Here is a 22,285-nt window from a genome sequence, read left to right as displayed (position 1 = left end):
GGCAGTGGTTCATAGAAGCCCCTCTGCAATTTGCTAGCAATACGTGACACTTCTCTATGTTCCAGCTTCCTAGGCAACCCACTATAGCCAGAATCTGTTAAAGTTATGGCTGGGGGCAGGAACGGGGTGTTATTTTCAAACCACTGTCAGCCTGCAGTGTTTTTGGTTATCCATGTGGTTAATAGGTAACTTGTGATTCAGCATGAGAAAGCAACTGCATGAAGGTGTACGTTTGTTTTCCTGCCAGAGAATGAAGGCCTGGGGGGGTGTGGGGTGTGTCTGAGGGGATGTCCTCCCATTATAGGACCAAAGCTTATAAGCAAATATGGTGCCTAGGAGGGAGGGAAGCTTCCCCGCCTCCTCCCCCCCCACTTTGTCCCCCCATCCATCCCCCCCAAAAGATAGTAACTTGTACATAGTAAACAGATTTCCTGGTACTTTTTTCAACTGGTTTGCTTTACCTCAGTTCTCAGTGTGTCACCCACTCTTGCCCTGACTTCCTGTAAACAATTTATCTCATCACTCATAATTTGTTCCTTTTATGCACCTAAGAGGAATCCAGCTTCTCCTGCCCTCAAGACTTTAAGCATGTTTGCTTTTATTTAAAAAAAAAAAAAAAAAAAAAAAAAAAAAAAAAAAAATATATAAGCACAGCTATAGCCCTGTGACAGCATACATTTATTTTATAAGTATGTATAGCCAAACAAGTAGAGATACTTTCAGAAAAGTTTTCCATGAACTTGTACTCAGGGAGTTCCAGCTGCATTACTATGGTTATTTTTGGTGCTATTATTCTTCAAAAGAAGCAGTGCTGGGTGACTTGATAGATGATTATTAAAGTATTTGAAGAACAGGAGATCAATGGTACAAGCATGAACTAGCAAAAGTAAATAACAGCTTTTAAACTTTCCAGTAAGAATTCTAGATGACTTCCAAATAAATTACAATGATACCAATATGGCTGTCCATAGAAGTGCTAGACAGCAGTTGAGATCATTGTCTTGCTTTTTTTCAGGAGATGCCACTTGATGCTCTTCGCTATATGACTGGAGAATGTAATTATGGTGGCAGAGTCACTGATGACTGGGATCGGCGTACGCTCCGTAGCATTCTGAACATGTTCTTTTGCTCAGAAATCATTACAAATGTAGATTATAAATTTGATCCAAGTGGCCTTTATTTTGCTCCTCCTGAAGGAGATGTAAGTATCCCAGAACAACAGAATTCCCAACAGCTTATATTTTTAAAATATAGATCTATCTTTCCTGACATCGATATGTGCCTCAGTGCTTACTGCTGTCACTGCTTGCTTTTGTGGCTTAATCTCACATTCTATTAGGACTTGTTTCAGTGACTCCTAAGAAACAGAAATGATGTGAAAAGAACCCTCAACTACTGCCAATTAAATTGACCTTGTTCTGTGTGAGTCAGCATGCTTAGGGACAATAAGGGAGAAACACAGCCTGCTGAAGTTAAAAGCTTTATAAAATAGGCATAAGAGAATTAGTTGATCATGTCTGCTGGAGGTAGAAAGAACATAGTCATCAGCTTAATTTATTGCACAGGAGAGTTATGTTACACATCAGCAAAACTTGGCAAGCAGTGGGCCCAGAAAGGGGCTGCAGCCCCTTGCGCTAGGTATCTTACTTTGTAAGAGAATTTCCAACAGCTGTCAGAAATTTTGTCAGAAATTATTTACGCAAAGCCAATCCTGATTTCAGGGTAAGAGAATAGGCCAAAGGAAGCTGAGGCACAGTCAGCCCCTGTATTTCCTTTATATCTTAGTTTACACTGTATTTGTTACTCTAGGAAAGTCTGTAGTGGTTTTGAGACACAGCTTGCAGCCTGTCATGGGCTGTTTCTGCATCTCCTTTTAAGTCTAGAACATTTCTTTTTTTCAGCACCAAAGCTATATTGAATATACAAAGACACTTCCACTGAATCCTTCCCCGGAGGTATTTGGAATGAACGCAAATGCTGATATTGCCAAGGATCAGTCAGAAACGCAACTGTTATTTGATAACATTCTTCTTACACAGGTATGTAAAGAGTAAAAGTCACACACCATCTTACTGTAACTTTCTACTCTGTCTCCAAATTAGTATGTTCAGACTTTTTTTTCAGTTTTTACTGTACCTTATTGTATTATATCTCCGTTCTAGTGAAATTACTGCTCCACTTAAGAATCTTTTAAGGCTTTTTTGGCTTTGTATTTTTCCCATCTTCCTAATGAAACATAGCTTCTGTGATTGTACAGTCAGTTTACCTATCTTCTCCCCCCAGCTTTTAACAATTTTCAACTTCTTGGCCAATTTCAGTCCAGTTTGTAAGCCAGGTACAATCTGGGGATACTATGGTTCCTGTAAGCTTCATGATGAAAATTAAGAGCTGAATATAGAGAGCAAGAGGGACATGGAGGGACAGCAAGACCGAACTTGGCACTGCTCTGTGCTGTTTCACAGCACCTGGACAGCCAGCGGTGCTGACGGGTACATCCAAGATGGGGGGAGAAAGATTGGTTTACTGTGGAAGCAGGATTTCAGCAAAAAAGAGAAGGACACAAACCCGTAGGAAACCAGATTTTGTTAGTTCTAAGCTAATAACTTATTGCAATAAGATAGGAAACTCTGAAACAAATTAATTTCAGTCACAGCAAAGTGTTGGAACCACAATGATCTTTTAAACAATGCCTTTGTAACAGCTCTATTTTCCTGCATTTTAACTACTTGCTTTCCTAAGTCCTCTTTCTTTTTCTCAAAATACATCCAAATGTTTGGCTCTCTCTAGTCTCGGGCCTCTGATGGTGGTGCAAAATCCACCAATGAAGTTGTTCATGAAGTCACAGGTGACATCCTGAGCAAACTTCCTCCAAATTTTGACATTGAAGCAGCAATGAGAAGATACCCAACAACTTATACTCAAAGTATGAATACTGTGCTTGTCCAAGAGATGGGACGCTTTAACAAGTTACTGCAGACAATACGGGACTCCTGTGTTAACATCCAGAAAGCAATAAAGGTGAGCTGAAGATAACCTTTTAAGGCATATACCTAGAACCTAGACCCAATGCAAATAGCTTAGAGAACTGACCCTGAAGTCCGATTCAGGTCGGTCAGTCAAACACTTTAAAGCATCCAGATTCCAAACTGATTTATTGATCTGTATCTTAAAACTGATAGGAGTACAATGGAATATAAAAATACTACTGTGCCTACTGTAGAGAAACTGAATCAGAAAGTTTTTAACTACAGATTTGCTAGCAAATAAGGCAAGCAGTAACTAGGTTCACATCTGTTTTTCTGCCTCAATGGCCTGAAAGACTGAAGCACCTCACACAATTTCTTACAGATGAAAGCAGATCTCCTCAACACCTCAAATAGCAAATTACTTGCCAGTGAGGATTCCAGTTAAGATATCACAGTCTAAAGTTGATATTTGTTCTCAGTAGAAATCAAAAGCTACTGCTGTGCAAAATACAGAAAAAAAGCAGGAAAAAAGTCACTTTGGGTAACTTTATTTATCTGTTATAGCTTAAGGCTGATGAGGCATTTAAAAAAAAAAAAGAACCAAAAAACCCCCTCCCCCAAAAAACCACAAATGCCACTCTGCTCCCTGTTAAAGCCAAACTACAAGCTGAAAAATCTGCCACTTTAGAATAAGGCACTTGCAGCAATGTCACAGAGTTTTGAGTAAACTTTAAATAATAATAAAAAAGCGTATTTACAGTTAGTAAAACTGAGAAGTGCTCTGGGAAGACCATGTTTCTGAGGAAGGATGAGAAGGGAGAATTTTCCAGTATGGGCAGTTTTCTCTGAAAGAGGCTATGGACCTTTTCCCTGTCCAATCTAGTGACTAACTACCAGATCAGACAGAAGACTGCAGTAGCTTTTTATGAAATCCATTATGTCCATTATTCTTGTTTTCAGTGTTGCTCCTGTCTGACTTAGCTAGATGTTTATAGCATCTGCTGGACAGAGTGCGATGTTGATTCTTTAATTGTTAAAGCAAGCCTGTTAGGCAAAGTATTTTGACATCTTCCTTTCCAAAATTTCTTTTAGGGGTTAGTAGTGATGTCTGCCGAACTGGAAGAAGTGGTAAGCAGCATTCTGAAAGGCAAAATTCCAGGACTATGGATGAGTAAATCTTACCCAAGCCTCAAGCCTCTGGGCAGCTATGTGACTGACTTCCTTAATAGACTGAAGTTCTTACAGGTGAGCATGCCCATTTATGCAAATTGTTCAATGCCACTTATTATTTTTGTCTATTGATGTCAGTTGACATCTCCACAAGTGAACACACACATTAATTACTTCCACTGAATAACTGAGGTAAAGTTCAGTTCATTTGTGCATCTGTTTTGTATAGCTGTTTGCTCATCGCAGCATCTAATGAAGCACTACATTTTGCCACATACCCTAAACCTCACAAAGAGAGCTGCAGTATGTCAGTAATACTGTATGACAGAATTGGCCTTATGAAGTGAATTTACCAAGGGCTTCTTAAACTGCACATAGATCTGGTGGTGGTAATGAAGTTAATTAAAATAGAACTTAGGAAAGCACTGTTGGGTTCTTTTTCCAGTGAGCAAACTTAAATTAGTCAAACATTTTGACACAAACTCTTATGTTAAAGTCAAGCACCAAACTTTCAATAAAGTGCTGGAGAAGAAAGCTGGATGACTTAGGGAGAATCAGAGGGGTTCCTTCACCTGAAGAGTGCAGATGCCCAAAACTGAGTTTAAATGAGTAATATCTAGAGTCTCAGCACCATTCTGTGGTTTAGTAATCTCAGTCAGCTGAAGAAAACCAATCTCATTGCAGGTTGCCTACTCCATACCTGTCATAAGAGCAGGTCCCAAGACAGACAAAAGATCTAGGAACAAAAATCATCAGTAAATTAAAAAAAAAATTAAAAAATCAAAAGAAGCATCCAGTTTTAGGCCTAGAAGGTTATTCAGCAAATCTGCATTTCCAGAGAACCTCTATTTTATGTTTTTGGACACACATCACCCAGCCAACACACCTCAGTAACTTCCACTTTCATCTGTAGCAAGCCTGACAGCAGTATGTGTAAAGAACAAAAGTGCCATTTCTTAAACAGAATCCAGGACAGAAATTAAACTTGTACAAATGGAAAACTGCCAATAGCTATGAGGATGATTTTTTATTTCTTGAATTGAAACTTACTTATTAGTAGAGACAACTAGTTTAGTTGTCTTCACTGTAATTCTCTTCAGCAGATAGTTGTAGCAAAATTTTTTTAGACATTATTCAAAACTGATGTTTGCAACAATCAGAAAAAGTTCTTCCTGCACGCAGTAAATATTCACCACTGCAACAGACCTCACATATATTACAAAAAAATCCAACTAATTTTGGCATTTTTAAAAATCATTTTTATACAGAGGCCTCCACGGTGTAAGCTATTAAAAACCCCTGCAGACAAACCAACGCCCCCCCCCCCCCCCCCCCGACCCCAAATCAACAGAAGTTTAATTAGGCCACATATCCTCCTCATGAGGAAATCATCCCTCCTCATCTTCAACTTGCTGTACACACTTACAACATGTGACACTGGCCCTAGAAGGGAGATATGACCCTTTCAAAGAGAAAACAGCCTGCAAAAAAAATAATCTGTCATTTGCACAGAGAAACAAAGCTCAATGCTGAACAGCCTTCAATAATGAGAGAGAGAAGAACTGAACACTCATTTGATGAACTTAGAAGGATGATGTATGTTTAACAGACTTAGTCTGATAAGTCAAGCTAAGTATTTCCAGGCAACAGTGTTGTTTTTTTTTTTTTTTTTCGTTTGAGGGTGTTTAGTTGGTTGGTTGGGTTTTTTTTAAAAACAAAAGCTAGTGACATTTTAAAAACACATGGCAGCCATCCAGAGTTCCACTGCTTTCAGAAAAGAAAAAGACAATCCTGGATTCACAAAGGGAGAAATTACTTCTGCTGTTATTCCAGAAGATATTTGCTTTCCTAAATACTAAAAGAAATAAAAGGCAGTTTTTTTCTTTTGTCCTCCTCTCTCTTTCGCTGCTGCAGCTGTGGTATGAAAATGGAACTCCACCGGTCTTCTGGATTTCGGGATTCTTCTTCACTCAAGCATTCTTAACAGGTGCCCAGCAGAACTATGCCAGAAAATACACCATTCCAATAGACCTACTAGAATTTGACTATGAAGTGCTAGAAGATAAGGAATATGAAATTGCTCCTGAAGATGGTGAGTATGCATGACACAATTATATGCCTTTGCTGATATATTCAGAACATAACATTAATTTGCAGACTCAGAGTTATGCAATTAAGTTAATGAATTCAGCTGGAAAACATACACAACTGCACTGCTCCCCATGAGATACACAAAAAGCGAAGCGGCAAAATACTATTTAACTCCTTAAAAATTTAAGATTAGTGAGATTAGTTCGCCTCCTGGATTAGCATGCAGATGATAAATAACACCAACAGAGGACATTCCTTACCCCAAACTTCCCGCAACAGATCAAACTTTCAAGTGATATCAAGCTTGGCCCCCCCCCTCCCAACTTTATTTCACTCCATTAGCATACATGTCTGAAGATGCATATTTTCCTAAGCCAAGGAAAACCAAACATTTACTAGAGAAGTTGGGTATGCTACTTCAACTATGCCTAGAAAAATATTTTATAGATATGGTCACAATGTGCAATAGGGGATTGCTCGAGGTGGAAAAGTCCTATTTTTCATCAGACCACTTTATTATATATTACTTACCTTAGGTTTCAGTTGAAGATATGTTTGTTAGCCTGTCCTTCTTTAGAAAAAAGGACAGATTAAACTGAACTGTTCTTAATACTCTTTTTAATACTTTTCTGAGGATCAGTTTGACTGGAAGTTGTATAAAAAGAAGGGCTTGGTAGGTTGCCTGGGTGAGCCACATCCAGTCATTTTCTGTTGGGGCATGTCTACTTTTTGTTTTAGAAGTTACAGTTTTCAGTCTATGTAGCAAGAAGGTGCAAGTTTGATGAAAAACAGATGTTGCTGTCCTTTTTTTTTTTTTCTTCTGGAGAGCTGATGGAATGACAGCTGTCATTCTGTCATGTCATTATGACATGTCAAAATACACGTATTTGTTTTTTAAACATTTAAAGACTTCGGTTTTTCTTTACTCCCTTCATGAACTGCTTGAGAAAGGTATAAGCAAGTGGCACTTTGAAACATCAGCAATGAAACAGTGTGAGGACTAAATAATGAAAGACTGTTTATACGATCAAATCTCCAACTTTGGAAACAATAAAGCTGACAATATGTAGTACATACAGAAAAGTCTGTAATAGTGACAACTGTAAAAATAGTGTCCTGTACTGTGGAATAATTTTTCAGCTCTGTCATTCAATGTTCAACATTCAGAAAAGGCTGGATACACTATGATATTGCTAGACATTGTAACTTTATAAAATTTTATAGAATTGTAATCATAATAAATTGTAATGAAGTATAGATGTTATACTCAAAGTTTGAGTGTTATACTCAGTTATTTTATCATCACTTGGAACACACAAAATTGTCATGACAAAGTCCCACACACTCAATTAACTGATATTTTGCAAAGTGCATTGCACTAGCTGCTGCTCTCAGCTAGAAGACATTTTCAGTTTTTGCATAATATAGTATCTCTTCCAACTGATTCAGGGGTCTACATTCAGGGATTGTTCTTGGATGGAGCACGCTGGAACAGGCAAACTAAGAAGCTAGGAGAATCTCATCCAAAAATCCTCTACGATACAGTACCTGTGGTCAGTATCTTTTGTTTGGTGACATTTTATAGTATTATATACCAACAAATACCATAGTACTAACACTCCCAAGTTCTAGTGTTGAAGGAAGTAACAAGGTAATTCTTAAAAAAGAAAATGATTTAACTGAAATGTTTTGTGTTGAAATAGAAATTAAGTGTCTGAGAGGAGCTGAGAATCCTTTGCTAATAATGACAGTGACAGAAGTTTGGTGTTGCATATTATGGGAGAGGAAGCAATCTGCTAAGAAAGAGGAAACAAGAAACTGGTTTTCAGGGCTATGTGTTAAAAAGCAAACAAAACAAAAACCCAACAATGTCAAGATACTTTGGCCAAGCCAAAACTGTTTCCCTATTTTTTTTTCCTAACCAAGATGAAAAGGATTATTTTATTCTTTACTGCAGATATGGCTAAAGCCATGTAAGAGAGCAGACATTCCACAGCGACCAAGTTACCTGGCCCCAGTGTACAAGACCAGCGAGAGAAGAGGGATCCTGTCAACTACAGGTCATTCCACCAACTTTGTCATCGCAATGACTCTGCCTTCAGACAAACCGCAAGAACACTGGATCAGGCGGGGTGTGGCGTTATTATGTCAGCTTAACTCATAAACCTGTCACAATTTACGCAGGTAGGTGCATTTTCCAGATCACTTACAAGGGATGTATGTCAGTCCTGAAATTTCACGTAAAAAGAGAAATCAAAACGAGTTTGTTTACAATGTTGCATTTGTGCCTTTCATGAGATTTGAAAAAAATACTAAAATACACAGGTGCACAATAAAACCTTATAAAAGCCAACAAAAATATCTGCTCCTTGAATAATTTTATTTTCTGAAGGCTCCTTATTTATAAGGAACATACATAAAATGAACACAACACTGTTGACAATGAACAAAACAGCATTTGATCATTTCCAGCTTTATAAAATTTTAAAAAATGATTTAGTTATAACAAAAAGACTGATAGCTCAGCAAGTTATCTTATAGGACCATAATCACATTTTAAATCATAGACTCAATTGTTAATGGGGAGGGGAAAGAAAAAAAATAAAAATAATAAAAAAAAAAAAAATCACACTGCATCTAGCAACTACAATATTTTCTAAGCATAATCACAGCGGATTGAGTGCAATGTGATCTACATCCAAATTCATATGGGATGTCACACGGTGACAGCATTGTAATATACAAGTAACATTTATGCCCTCCAACAAATACAAGTTAAATGAGACTCTGGATTCAAGCAGAATGGAATGTTGAAGCCAAGTAGAAATGTAGTGGAATTCAGATTGTCTGTAACATGACTCAAAAGTGTACATTAAAATCACTTGGAATTCAATACTGGTGGAAAATATAGAAGTTACAGCTGTTATACTGCTCTTCATAACTTGTAATAAATACTAGAAAATTAAAGGGAACAACCCATATTTAATGAAAAATACAGTACCTACCTTCAAGGACCATGTTTTTCCCTTGTCTGAAGATGGTCTTGGAAGGAAGTTAACTATTTTCCTATAGAGGCAGTGTATTAAGCTATAACCATATTCCAACTAATACAAAAGTAAATATACTACCTGAAGTACAGAAATCTTCATTTGAAAAGAATTAAAAGAAATAAGCTTTAAAAAATGTTTTGACAAAATATCAGTTCAACCACATAATGACCCCCTTATACTTGACAGAATTAACAGAAAAGGAAAATTAAGGGTCAGTTTAATACATAAGAAACAGGCTGTTTAAACTTAGATCCTCAGAAGGTATCCAGTGAGTTAAGTCTCTTTGAAAATGGTATTCAGTGACCTAACATGGGCACTATGAAAAAATGTCACCCAGGATATTTACACTGCAGAAATTCAGTAATCTGAAGTTAACAGTGTGTTTTGCTAATTAGGGTCCAACAGTAAACATGTTTAAAGAAGAAAAAAGAAAACCTGAATTCAGAGCATCAAATGGTTGCATACCTGAACTCTGGGCTTTTGGCTTCTTCACTGAAGAAACCGTGCCCTTTGAAATGGACCCTTAATACTGTTTCTTGATGCTGCACGTTAGGAAGAAATACTGGCAAGAACCAACCGATATCTTTAAAACATGAGCTGCTCTCATTAAAAACTAAACTCACCAATGACGCTTCAAAAAGTAAAGGGCCACAGGAAACACACATTAACTTGAAATGGAATGAAGATACCAACTGGCTCTCATTAAAGGCGTTAGGATCAGTGTTTTTAGCAGCTACACTGGCACCAAGCAGACTGAAACAAAACTTACGGCACATAGTCAAAATACAGCTTTTACCTGGCATACACATAAAAGAAGACAAACTGTATGTTTTAAAAAAGGCTACTACCATGCTTAGGACTGGTACTATAGAATCAACTTGCACTCCTCACAAACTCACAATTTTTTTAAGGAGATGGGTACAAGAACTAACTCTTGTCTGGCAATATAAGCATATCGGCACAATCCGATGTAGGACAGCTGATCCCAGCAAGTTAAGGCCCAAATTTGCAGTCTATCCTTCCCAATTACACACAGCACAGATCTATGATGTCTGCTTTTTAATACTCTAATTTAAATACCAAAATGGTAAAAATAATGTCATAGAAATTAATTCCTTTATGCTGGAAGTAGAAATCTTCTTACATACCCTCCACTGCCAGAAATGGCCGGTGCTACAATGTCTGATATCAAGGCATTGTAGAAACAGATTTTGATCTGATATTACAGTATTGTAAATAACCTACCAGTATTACATACAGAGAGCATAATTTAACCTTTGTGCCCAGGTTCAGTAACTACCATCTTGCACTTTGGATTGTTTTAACATGAAGACGAGAAAACAGTCCAAAATAATTGTTTAAAAAAGTGGAGAAATTCCCATACGGATTCTCTGTTAAAAGAGTTTGCACAAATTCACAGCCACAATTCTTCAGTAGTTTATGCTGCAAGTGGCACACAATACATGTTTAGCATCTGTAAAAAAGAATCAGAAATAGCTCAATAACTCCAACATCAGGGATTTCCCCAAGCTAACGCTAATTCTACTGTATTTTGCGTTTTCCTACTAATATCAAGGAACAAACATCAAATAAATCTTAGTCAGGAAAAACATTGTCAAACTGGTCCTCAACAGAACATAGCACTTTGCAGCGTATATTGCAACAGCCTGCCTTCTTACACATGAAGTTTATAATGATGGAGTGCAGCTTAACACATACTCTAAGAATTTAAACAGTGTTTAGGTTTTGGGTTTCTTTTTTAAAATTTAAAACAGCACAGTGGTTTCCAATCACGTGCTGTTGTAAGATTTAACACTTCAAGTAAGTCACCCATATGCAGAAGAATCAGCACAGAATGAATAATATACACACACACACATATATATGCATGCATATCTGTATATCTCTCTCTCTCTCCCCCCCCCCCCCCCCTATAGAGAGAGAGATACATGTGCTACTTACTTAATACTTATGTAGCACTAAAAGCTTACATTGGTTCCTTGCAGAGGTATGAATTTCAGCTGTAACATTTTCTGGGTTCTGTTCAAATGTACTAATGAAATGGTATTTTCCCAAATGAGTAGATCATTCGCTGTACTTTTTCTTTCTTAAGTAAGCAGTGCTTCCTATATAGTACACTGAATTTGGCATTTATTTCTTGTATTCGGTATTTCCTAATTGTTGGATCACTTGAGTTTAGAAGATGCATTGGGTGATATCATCTGATTTGAATTAAAAAAAAAGCAGAAGTTAATCTACACAGAAATGAATATACTGCAGTTGTGTAAGTAGTGCAAGCCACTGCTTTTCCTCTGAGCAATGTGCATACAGTGAAACAGTGCAGACTCGAAGCCATACAGTAACATTATTGTAACCACAGTGATTACCAGAATTAGGTCAAAACTGGATGTCAAGCACAATTTTATCTTCATAGAGGGCAATCACCAGCATGATGGCAAATCCAAGAAGCAGGCCTAGATTCTGAAGAATGAACTGCCCCACGGGACAATAACCATGCTCTTCATTATCTCCATCTCCGTGAAGCATTTCTGGAAGCTAAAAGGAAAAACAATTTAGCAAGTTATTTCACCTCTATTCCATTTATACACAGAAAAGTTCACAAGGTGATATTGTCAAGAATAAACACTCCAGGATTCAGTTATAAAACCAATACACTAAGAGATAGCTTAAACTCTACCTAACCAGTAAATTTGATTAAAAACATTATCACATAATGTATTTACAAAACAAACTAAAAATGCCTTTCCTTTCCTTTGACCTTTTTTTTCTTAAAACTTTTACTGGATCACACATCTACTTGAACTTCAACTTCCTCAAGGACCAGCCCAGAACTCTCCAAGTTCTACTCTTTTGAGTTCTTTTACTCAATGAAAATTGTCATGCTCAAATAAATATAATAAAAATCTAACTATTTTTGCAGTAATTGCATTGCTATAAATATACCCTTTACAATTACTTTGCTGATTAACTTAGCCATTCATTTGTCATGTTACACGCTTACACATATTCACATACATGTCCCTTTTAAATATGGGAATAACAGCTACAAGTAATTCAAGAGAAATTCTACGTGAAGCTATAAAAAAATTCTGAAAGCTCTGGATATTCTATATATTCCTCACCTATGAAGAAAAGTCAAACAGTACTGACAAAAGCAACAAATCAATAATAGTGGTCTTGAAAGATGTAAAAATAAATCTTATTAAGTGTCTTACAAAGCCGCCCATACAGAAGAGAAATAAAATATTTTACAAAGAAATTATTTCAAGAAAGCATGAAGTAAATGAAGGGATTCCTTCAAGACACACTTAGTACAGAAGAACAAAATGGAAACTTCAGGTAGTACACAGCATGAGTCCTATTTATTGCTCTTCATTAGATAGGCTAGAATAGTTTTAGTTATTCCAAGTACCTGAATACTGCACAACAGAAAATGACAAATTATCAGAGCATTGGATCTGCTAAAAACCTAAATATATTACCTATCTGGTCTTGTATTACTCTATTTCAAAAAGATACATAAAGCTGACAATTAATTTGACCCACTGAGCATTTAAATATAAAAAAAATACTGGTGTGAAAAATGTTTATCACCTATACAATAGACCAGGCAGCTTAACAGCAAGCACTACACCAAATTACAAAGTACCATTAAGTCAGTAAGAATAAATGAAGTAATCACAGACTTTACACTGCTGGAGATTGCTACATAGCTCTCATGTTGTCAGGCAAGATTTGTTGCAGAATTATTTTCTTTTTAATAGATCAGAGTTGTATTTACCAAGTAATACAAAACCTAAACAGAGAATTGTCCTAGAATTGCTACTGCCAATTCTCACCTTCATGTTTCTTGAATGGAAGATCTGCACGTAATTAAAATTTTGTAATCAACTTCTACAGAGACATAATATTGCTGTTCCAGCTCTAAAGATGCTGTTAAGAATAATCAAGGAGTATTCTGGCATTTGTTTCAAAGCCCAGGAAGAGCATAGTGCTCTGTCTCCAAAACTTCCAAGGTTTCCAGTCATGGCCATTTAAAGGGAGAGTACGATGAGTAGAAGTGGAAGTCTTAGCTACTGATAGTGACAGCTGTCATATATTCCCAAAACTGGGGAACTGAACAGCAAGTAAAAGACCCCTTTAAAATAGAAAAAAAAAAAGGTTGTTTAACAGTAACCAGTGCTATGGGTGCACTCCCCATCACCGTCTTAAAAATATTTATTTTTACTGCTGCCATATCTGAAGGGATGCACTCAAGCTCCTCCTCCTTGTACTCGGAGCCTGAGTAGGCAGGTGGAGCAGACCAGTGCCACTTTTTGCGCTCCTTCAGCTGCAGAATCCCAGTGTAGAAAGGCCTCTGGAAAGACTTTGAGAGGGAAGGAGGCTGTGCACTGCAAGAACTTGTTACTGGCAAAAGCCCTCCCTCCATCTTTGAGATACAGCCCACACATACACGAGCACTGTAGGAACCTCTTGCATATTCACATTTACCTGGAGGCAAATCTCCTTGAAGTGCCTCATTTGAATATAGGTAATGCCTAACACTCTACACAGTACTGCTTCAACTTTGATGTCTCTGCAATGCTGCAGTAGCTGAAGGAGGTATAAACAGAACTTCAGATAGCAGCTTGGTAGGCATGAAGAAGAAATTATTCAGAGAAGCCACAGATGTTTTTTGAGATCTGGTGGAACATGGCCTGGATGAAAAAAGGCTTCACCTTAGTATTAGTATAATGGGCTTTAACACTGCTGGTTATCTACTTTGACAGCACATCTAAAGATTACTAAACTTTTTGCTTTATTAGCTATTGATGTGACCAATTTCAGGGACCGTATAAAGAGTCTGGTCCTGTCAGCAGAAAAAAAATAACACCCTCTTGAAGCCGAAAGCTTAGTTTCAGCCCTAGAGATGTAAGGAATGAAAAATATAGCAGATGATAGATAAATTTATTTTCCAGTAAGATGAAATGATTCAAGTTGGACTGGGAAGGAATATAGGAAAATTCAATGTACTCATTCAAACTAAAACAGCAGTGTCAGGAAGGAGGATATTATGATTATTCTTCCGATAGTTATCACCAAATGAAACGTCACAAGAGATCATGAAAAGACTGAAGGATTTAGAAAGAAAGGCCTGAGTTTAGGTTCTACTGGAGAAGAAGAGCATGCTTACCATTAGAAAACACGTAATTAGACAAACTTCAGGACACTTGGATGCAACACTACCAAAAAGTCCATTCTGAATGGGCTGGTCTAAGGAATGGATGGAGAACTGCACCTATGTGAACCTCTGTCAAGCTAGGGAGGGATCAAAATCTGTTCTTATTAAGTGTCAGATAACAAGGTCTTTGAGAAGGAGGGAGATTATGGAAACATCAAGACAGAAATCTGGTGCAGTTTCAAGTGTGTCTTGCGGAACCTTTCCTCCTCTTGTTTAGTCAGACCATTGGGGCTTGACTATTTGGTTGCTACTATGATGACTGAGGAAAAGGACAAGGAATAAAAGAATGAAAATACTGCTTTCCTTTACACATGATGTCTTCAGTCAAAATAAGTACAGGAAATAAGTATCAGCCACAGGACTTATAAGCAAGTGGTAATTATAGGCTACTGCAGAACATCTAAAGTTGCATAAAGGATCACTCTCAGCTATGCAGACACTATTTAGCAAGCCCTGAAAAGGACTTACCTTGTAATAGATTAGAACAACTTCATCGCTAGAGTGGATTTACAAATTAAAGTCTCCATAATGAAGTGAAATATCCCATGGTGTGATGGCCAGTGCTTGGCTTCCATAAGTCCTAGTCATAAAGGACCTAATGGCAAGCAGGACTGAATGAGTTGAAGATCACAGGAGTAGTGTCCACCACTGTGTCCTGCCTTGACCTGTGCTCAAGCTCCCATTTGATGACTACTAATGGGACTAACATGGGATCTTCAGAACCAAAGCCGAGTTTAAGAGAAAGTGCTCAGACATGGAGGATGCCACCTAGAAGTAAGCTGGAAGCCCCACTGACACTAAGTTTCTTAAGCACCAACGTGGCAGTAGTGCTGAACACAGAACTAACCACAGAGGTAAATTTGCTAAAGAGCAGAACGGCCAAGATGGCTTCTGCTGATACCAGGAAATTCAGCGGAAACTGAACCCTCGCTTTCAGCGGTTTTCACTGATGCATCAATGATACCAATGAGGCTGAGAAACCAGACTGAGCAGCCATGGCTAGGAACTGGCAACTATTGGCCACAGCGGCAAAGGGCAGAGGGATCTTCATAACATCAGCTGCTTTAGTTAGCACCAGGGAAATAATACAATCAGCCCACAGCAGAGCAGACATCTGACAGCTTCATAGACAGTGATCTGACAAAGATGTCATGCTGTTTCAGTGAGAATTGCTGAAAACCTAAGTCTGTGTCAGTGGCTTGAAGTAACTGACAGATGCCTGCCTGCTTTGACAAGTCAGCCAGTGAGAGTCAAACATCATACGTTTCCCTCCTATACCAGTTAACTTTTAAGGAAGCTGCTAAAAAACGTGGTTTGAAAACAGGATAGTCAGCACAAATGTATGCAGGAGAGCAGAACTAGCAGTGTAGGCTAACAAACAGAGCTACCAGGTACAGCAACAAAATCTCTGAAGAAAATTTGCAAAGTTGGAAGAAAATGCATGGTTTAAAATACTTCAGGACAGTAAAATATTCCATTTTACCCACAATGGAAAACTAAAACAGGCTGGTCCTCATTCCAGTAAACCCAACCCTCTACGGAGATGCCATGAGGTTGAACAAAATCTCTGCTGGAACACCACTCAAAGCCAGAACTCCAGTTACATTTAAGTATTGTTCTATAAGCAGTATGTAGCCACACCAGGTGATCCAAGTGGCAATCTACTGATAATAGGTAGATGGCTACTTAGTCTAGCTGAGGAGGAAAATGACAGTTGTGAGGAAGCTTGCCTCTGCTTTAGGTGTCTGTACTAGGAAAGAGTAGTTTGTGAATGAAGCAACTGAAATCTAGGAAGCCACTCCACAAAAAGCTGTCTGAACCCTTATGAATTAATGCTTTAACTAGGTTGGAGTTCCTAGTCTAATTGGTTGTCTCTATCCCAGCTGAAACCAGGACATTGGTTAATAATTTAACACAATATAAGATCTGACCTTAAAATCCATGGAAGTGATGCATCTTTTTCTCTGTATATTAAGGCAGAAAGGGGCATTACAAAATACACCAAAAATGAAAACAGATTTCATCATCATTGGGCTTGGGAAAGACAAGAAGTGAGAAAATTGGCTTATTTAAATGCAGCTCTGAAGCTGCTTAGGAGAGAAATCAGGACTGAATATGGACTGATACCGTATGCACAAGTGCATTACTGCCTGAAGGATCTGGATCTACAGTGTACACACACTAAATATAATGTACCTATATGTTCTTGATGCAACAGCATTTTTTCACCACATAATTTTTTAAAAAGCTAATCACCACAAGAGCTATGTATTACCAGCCGCTCATGCTAAGGGTTCAGACTAAGCTTTCCAGAATGAAATATATGAAGATTAAATTTTAGTGAAGAACTATTCTAAATACTGGATTGAACTCCAGTGTCTAATGCCCCATCCACAAAACCAGTTATCCTACTTTTATTAGTGGGAAGTTATTACTTTTACTAGTTCATTAGTGGGAAGTGTAAGTGGCGTTCCCAGCCCCCCTGTAGTTTTTGTATTTTAACAGGAGTCAGTGGCAGACTTCGGTAGCAGAAACCCAAACAAGCAAGCAACTATAAAACTTCACATCTCTCAAAGTATCTGCAACATTTTAAAAAGTTGTAGAACAGAAACAGCCATTTACTGTCTACAGATATTTTATGTATATAACAAAAAAAAGTTCTGTCATAGGTGCCACTTCAAGTCCTAGGTTTTATGCATGGAATGCAAAAATGACACAGAATCATAACAACCTTACCATGTCAACCAATGCCACATAGAGGAACATGCCTGCAGTGATTGCAAAGATCCACAGGGTGATGTTATTAGCATACTGTCCCACCGCTGTGCCTATCAGCATTCCTATGTAAGCCATCATGGCAGACAGGAGGTTGTACACAATAGCTTGCTTTACTGTCATACCTGCTTTAAGAAGCACAGCAAAGTCACCTAAAATGGAGACAGAACACAGGGGTTTAGTATCAATGCTTCTCAGGAGAATAAGTAGTTAAATTAGCCTACATTTACTATCTCACCAATCCAGGGGATTGCCGAAGTAAAAATACTGCTACAGAGGCTCAGAGGAAGACTAGGCAACAGGATATGACAACTCTTATAAGAACTGTATTTATGTACCGCAATCCCTTGATTAAAATATGATTTAAAGGTGCCTATTCATCATGCTGATTGTCAGAAAGGTAATGGTGATTAACCGTTAAAGGTAAAAGGAGGAGTCTAGATCTGGTCCGCCCACAGAGAATATACCTGTGCATACAGACTTGTCTTCATAGAAGTTCTTCATGGCACATAAAGCAGAGGCTTAGTTTTGATCAATACCTGTGAAAATTCCTCTTAGCTATATACACCTCATTCTGCAAATTCAAGAGGAGGGTAACAAGGCCTGAGTCCCCACAGAAGGTGACAATGAATTTGAGAAATATAGCACTAGGAAACTATAGCACATTCAGAAAGAATGACTTCACATCCATGCTGAATCAGTTTCCTGGTTTAAGACATGCCAGGTTAACCTGTTTTATTTTGAATTCAGGACAGGTCTGCTAAAATTGCTGATACAGGTAGACGTTCTAGAAAGATCTAAATTTTCAACTTGTAATCAGCTTTGATAGTTTTACTCCCTTGAAACTGAACTTATGTGAATATGAGGAGTGGAAGATGATATGCAGTCATGAGGGTAATTAATATAATATTCTCATGTCAGATATGCTAGAAATTGTTTAATCTAGAATCAAACCAAAAAATATGTACAGTGAACTACTCACTTCTCATACAAGGTTAATTTAACCATGTTAACCTAGGAAGTTATAAGCACACCAATATATATTGCAATCCTTTATATACTGCAGCAGCTTCACTTAACTAATAATTGTACAGCACCATTGTCAAACCATGAACATCTGCTCTTTTATTTCCCATCTGTGCCCATTACCTACCTTATACTTAATATCTGCCTATATAAAATGTGCACTAAAATTTCATGCAATGTGTCTTATGGCTCACAGGAAAACAACAAGTTTCATCGTGGTTGGCTAACACCAAGAAGAAATGCTTCAGTTAGGGGGGGAAGAACCAATGGTACTGGCAACAATGCCTACAGGCTTTAGCCTAAATAGTCATCAGCACTTGCTCGACTCAGCAACAATTGGTACAAAGCATCTTCTGAAGAATTTTACTTACATAAAATTGTGTTTACTTATGTAACTTAATGTTGTGTAAGACAATGCCACACAGAGTAGTGTGAAACACTCTCTATAAAATGCAGAGGTATAATACCTAAATGTAAATTGTATGCTCCTAAGAACATTTTTAAAACATGTTCAAAAAGCTTCACAAAACTGCTGTAACTAGATATCTGCAAATATAATCCTGTATTAATATTCTCATTATGTACTTTGAAGCAATATTGTTCCATTACTCCAAAGTTCTGGTCACCCTTGCAGCCTCTGCATTCCATTATGCTTATCAGGATGAGTATTGCAACAGCTTTTAGATAATATTTTGTACAGATGAAGAATAGAATTGTTACCTAATTCATGGGGAAGCTCATGACAAAATACTGCTATAGATGTACTAATTCCTCCTGTCAGTCCAGCACTAAAAGCTGCTCCTAGGGGAAGAAAAAAAAAATAATATCCGAATTATAATTTACTATTTTCAAGTCAGAAACTTTAATCAACAGACTTTCAAGAGATGACACCCTTCTGTTAGAATGCACGCTCTAATATTTTTTCATTATGTCTGTGTCCTGTTTGTATATAAACTGAAATATTGGAAGTATCCTGGATGTGCATTACCACCGCATACTTTATTACTTGGTTTATCTGAAAGATAAATCCTGGGAGAGGAGAACACAACCAAGCAAAACAGAGAAATAAAGGCAACAAGCTAATAAATAGCACCACTTTTAGGAGCTCTCAAGTAGATCATGACAGTTAAGAATACACATGAGCAACAGTCTAGCTCTCTTCTTTCCAGGTTGGAAATTCAAACTAATATTTAACCAATAACCTCTCTATTTCCTTTATGCTTGTTTGTAGAGCACATATCAGCAACATTAATAAGCCAGATCTGGAAAATAACGAGAAAAACATCGGCATAAACTTCTTCCAGTAACTTTTGTGTAAGCCAATTTAATTCAATCAACTTTAAGTTCATACCTTAAATAATTCTGAGATAAGAAAACTGGTATTAAATTTCTGTACCGTAGCAGAGAAATGCACAAGAAGAGCCTGTAGTGAGCAGTCAAAACAGGCAAAATAAAGTAGAAGAGAAGACACAATCTGAAGAAAGAGAGGAAATTTAACGGTCCTCTGGATTCCTCATAACTTGATATATTAACAAGATGAACATGCTTTTCTAAAATCTACATTTTACCAAAGAATCAGCTGTTTGGGCTTGACACAGGAATATTTAGAAATGGAGTTGCAATACAGTGAAGTTCTCAACAGATGGCGTAGTGATCCTTTTTGGCCTTAGAAGCCACTGTCTAAATGTCTTACCTGTTTAATGTGAAAATGAAGCAAAAGGTTAATTTTTATGGAGTTTAGTTTCTTTAGAAATTGTTTGGAAAAACTGTAGTAGATTCCATTGTTAAGTCCAGAACCTAATAAGTAGCTTATCCCCCGCCCTTCAAAATGGGTATGTTCCTTCTGCTAGTAGTTCGGAACCCTGTGTACTCTTAGTAGCTACCTTAGTAAAAAATTAAAAGTATGCACTTCAGTACTCTCACCATCATTTTGAATTGTATGACATCTATTTAAAAAGTAATGTGTTTTACAGTTCAAATCACATTTAGAGGCTTATGTGAATCAAAGTTGATTTAATGAATCTAGTAAGATCTGTTTGGTACTTCAATTTCTTCTACATTTGGCTAGAAATAAATCTATACTGAGCATAAGCCAAAACAATACTTTGCTCAAACAAAAATTAAATTACACTAAGTAGCACTTTTAAAAAAAATTATTTCAGTAACCTGACTCATAGTACATTTATTATTTACAAGTACTGTATAATTCTATGTATTAATAATAATTGAAATAGTACTATTGTTACAAATAAATATTGTAAGTAAGACTGAAAGGCACTTATTTATTATTTAAAGGCAATTACAAAGACCCAAACAACAAGTGTGCATTACATGTGCTCCATAACTCATAAGGAGGTTTGTCTGCACCTATCTTTATTTGGCAGAGATTGCTCTGTCACTACTATCAATACAGTAATCTTGGTGGAAACAGCCACAGAATATTAACAATGGGAAGACTATTACAATTAATGGCCTTTTAATTTCTGCTCTGAGGGAGATTAAACAATGCCAGTAACCATAGGAACTAACTGGAAGCCTTACCTGTGATCACTGATAAGGAAAATATTACCAAAGTTACTAAAGGTAAGAAGAAACTGTTGAGAAATATTCAGTGCTTTTGCTTACCGATTGCTAAGCCATCACTAAAGTTGTGAATGCCATCTCCCATAATTACCATCCAAGCAATATTAGCTATCCCAGTATCTTTCAGGTCTTTTCCAGAATGACAGTGGCCATGGGAATGATGGGAATGTTTGTGATGCCAGTGGTGACTGTGTTTTCTAGCTATCATTTTATCTTCGCCATGGCTGTCGTACTCTGAATCGTGAAGATCATGCTCTTGAGCAGCATGTGAGACATCATTGTGAGAATGGTGCATATTGTTGTCCTCTTCTACAGACAAGAAGTTTTTGGGAGGGGACTCCAGCTGGCCATCTAAATCAGTTAGTTCAGTCTCATTGAGTCGATCTTCAGATAAAACTGAGTCATCTGCTCCTAGATTGAAGCCAGTTGGGAGAGATACTGCATTAATTCTCATTTAAAATATCACCAGCAACTACTGCATCATTGAGCTAAGAATTTAACTTCTTTGTGAAAGCAAAAAAATATTTTAACACATCCCAGTCTAGTAACTTTGTTGTCAATATTCAGCCAGAAGAATAAATCTCTTACCGCTCCATTTTTTCACATGTATAGCATGTAGAAGTCTCCACTACAAGGCAACAGCACTGTATCCATAGCACACAAAATCAGTTTTAGCCTGACCTAGGCTTGCATCTGTAATTTTGCTACTGACAAAGTTTATGGTTCAACATTGGGAAAGGACAGTTGCCAGAACGATAATAATGTCTTATATGCTGTAGATGGAATCTGAATGGCTCAGGAAACCTTAAGTGGCTACTCTCTATGCATGCCCATACAGGTCACAACTTAGCCTTCGCTGAAGCATACCCAGATCTGCCACTGATACAACAGATCTTTAAATAGTTTATTGCATGCATCTTTGCATCAGATGCTTGTGTCATACAGTGAGCTCCTTCAATGTAGCTCATTACCCTGCTAGCAATCAAAGCCATTTTTACAAAGAAACACAAAGCGGAAACAATGCAGAAGGCATACATGCAGGAATTTTAAGTCTACTAATATTTCTAAAGTATTAATAAATAAATGAAACCGGCACTTTATGCTCCAGGAAACAGAACCAATTGTGAAAAAAAAGCAGTTCTGGACAATGAAGTTATTAGCAATAATTCAACAAAAATATTTCCAAGTAAAAAATAAGCAAACAGTAAGTGGAATTAAAAAACCAGGCACATAGTACTTAAACAGCAAAGAGTTCTAGATAAACAGGCTCTTAAACATCATTTGGAAGCTGTTTAAAAAGAAATGGAATGGCCATTCAGGTGGCACTGCAGTTCGAAATTCAAGTTCAGCATGGGCTTCCAGTGCCTGTAGCACAAATGATT

The 22,285-nt window shown here is 37.4% G+C and overlaps 2 protein-coding genes across 7 annotated transcripts in view; one reads left to right on the top strand and one right to left on the bottom strand.

Annotated features, from left to right (window-relative positions):
* LOC126053268 (splicing factor 3B subunit 1) overlaps positions 1-19,825 on the top strand; it is a 647,576-nt gene extending 627,751 nt beyond the window's left edge. The window contains exons 59-66 of the mRNA XM_049790888.1: positions 1,016-1,201; positions 1,902-2,039; positions 2,788-3,018; positions 4,059-4,211; positions 6,051-6,228; positions 7,677-7,780; positions 8,185-8,411; positions 19,552-19,825. Of these exons, the coding sequence (XP_049646845.1) occupies positions 1,016-1,201; positions 1,902-2,039; positions 2,788-3,018; positions 4,059-4,211; positions 6,051-6,228; positions 7,677-7,780; positions 8,185-8,391 (1,197 nt within the window). The 3' untranslated portion in view covers positions 8,392-8,411; positions 19,552-19,825. The remainder of the gene's footprint in view (positions 1-1,015; positions 1,202-1,901; positions 2,040-2,787; positions 3,019-4,058; positions 4,212-6,050; positions 6,229-7,676; positions 7,781-8,184; positions 8,412-19,551) is intronic.
* SLC39A10 (solute carrier family 39 member 10) overlaps positions 8,589-22,285 on the bottom strand; it is a 57,642-nt gene continuing 43,945 nt past the window's right edge. For 2 of the 6 annotated variants that reach the window (XR_007505950.1, XR_007505930.1), the window contains exons 7-11: positions 20,946-21,314; positions 19,041-19,121; positions 17,256-17,446; positions 11,269-11,833; positions 8,589-10,751 (exon numbers count right to left, since the gene is read on the bottom strand). Coding sequence is in view for 1 of the 6 variants with exons in the window: in XM_049799601.1 (XP_049655558.1) it covers positions 11,675-11,833; positions 17,256-17,446; positions 19,041-19,121; positions 20,946-21,314 (800 nt within the window). In the remaining 5 variants the exon portion in view is untranslated. Of the gene's footprint in view, positions 10,752-11,239; positions 11,834-13,137; positions 17,447-19,040; positions 19,122-20,945; positions 21,315-22,285 lie in introns of those variants that run through there. The other 4 variants (XR_007505948.1, XR_007505941.1, XM_049799601.1 and 1 more) reach the window with 4 other exon arrangements.

This window comes from Accipiter gentilis, chromosome 1, assembly GCF_929443795.1.
Source record: "Accipiter gentilis chromosome 1, bAccGen1.1, whole genome shotgun sequence".
Taxonomy (NCBI): domain Eukaryota; kingdom Metazoa; phylum Chordata; class Aves; order Accipitriformes; family Accipitridae; genus Astur; species Astur gentilis.
The sequence above is the reverse complement of the archived record's forward strand: the minus strand, read 5'-3'. Positions and strand labels throughout refer to the sequence as shown.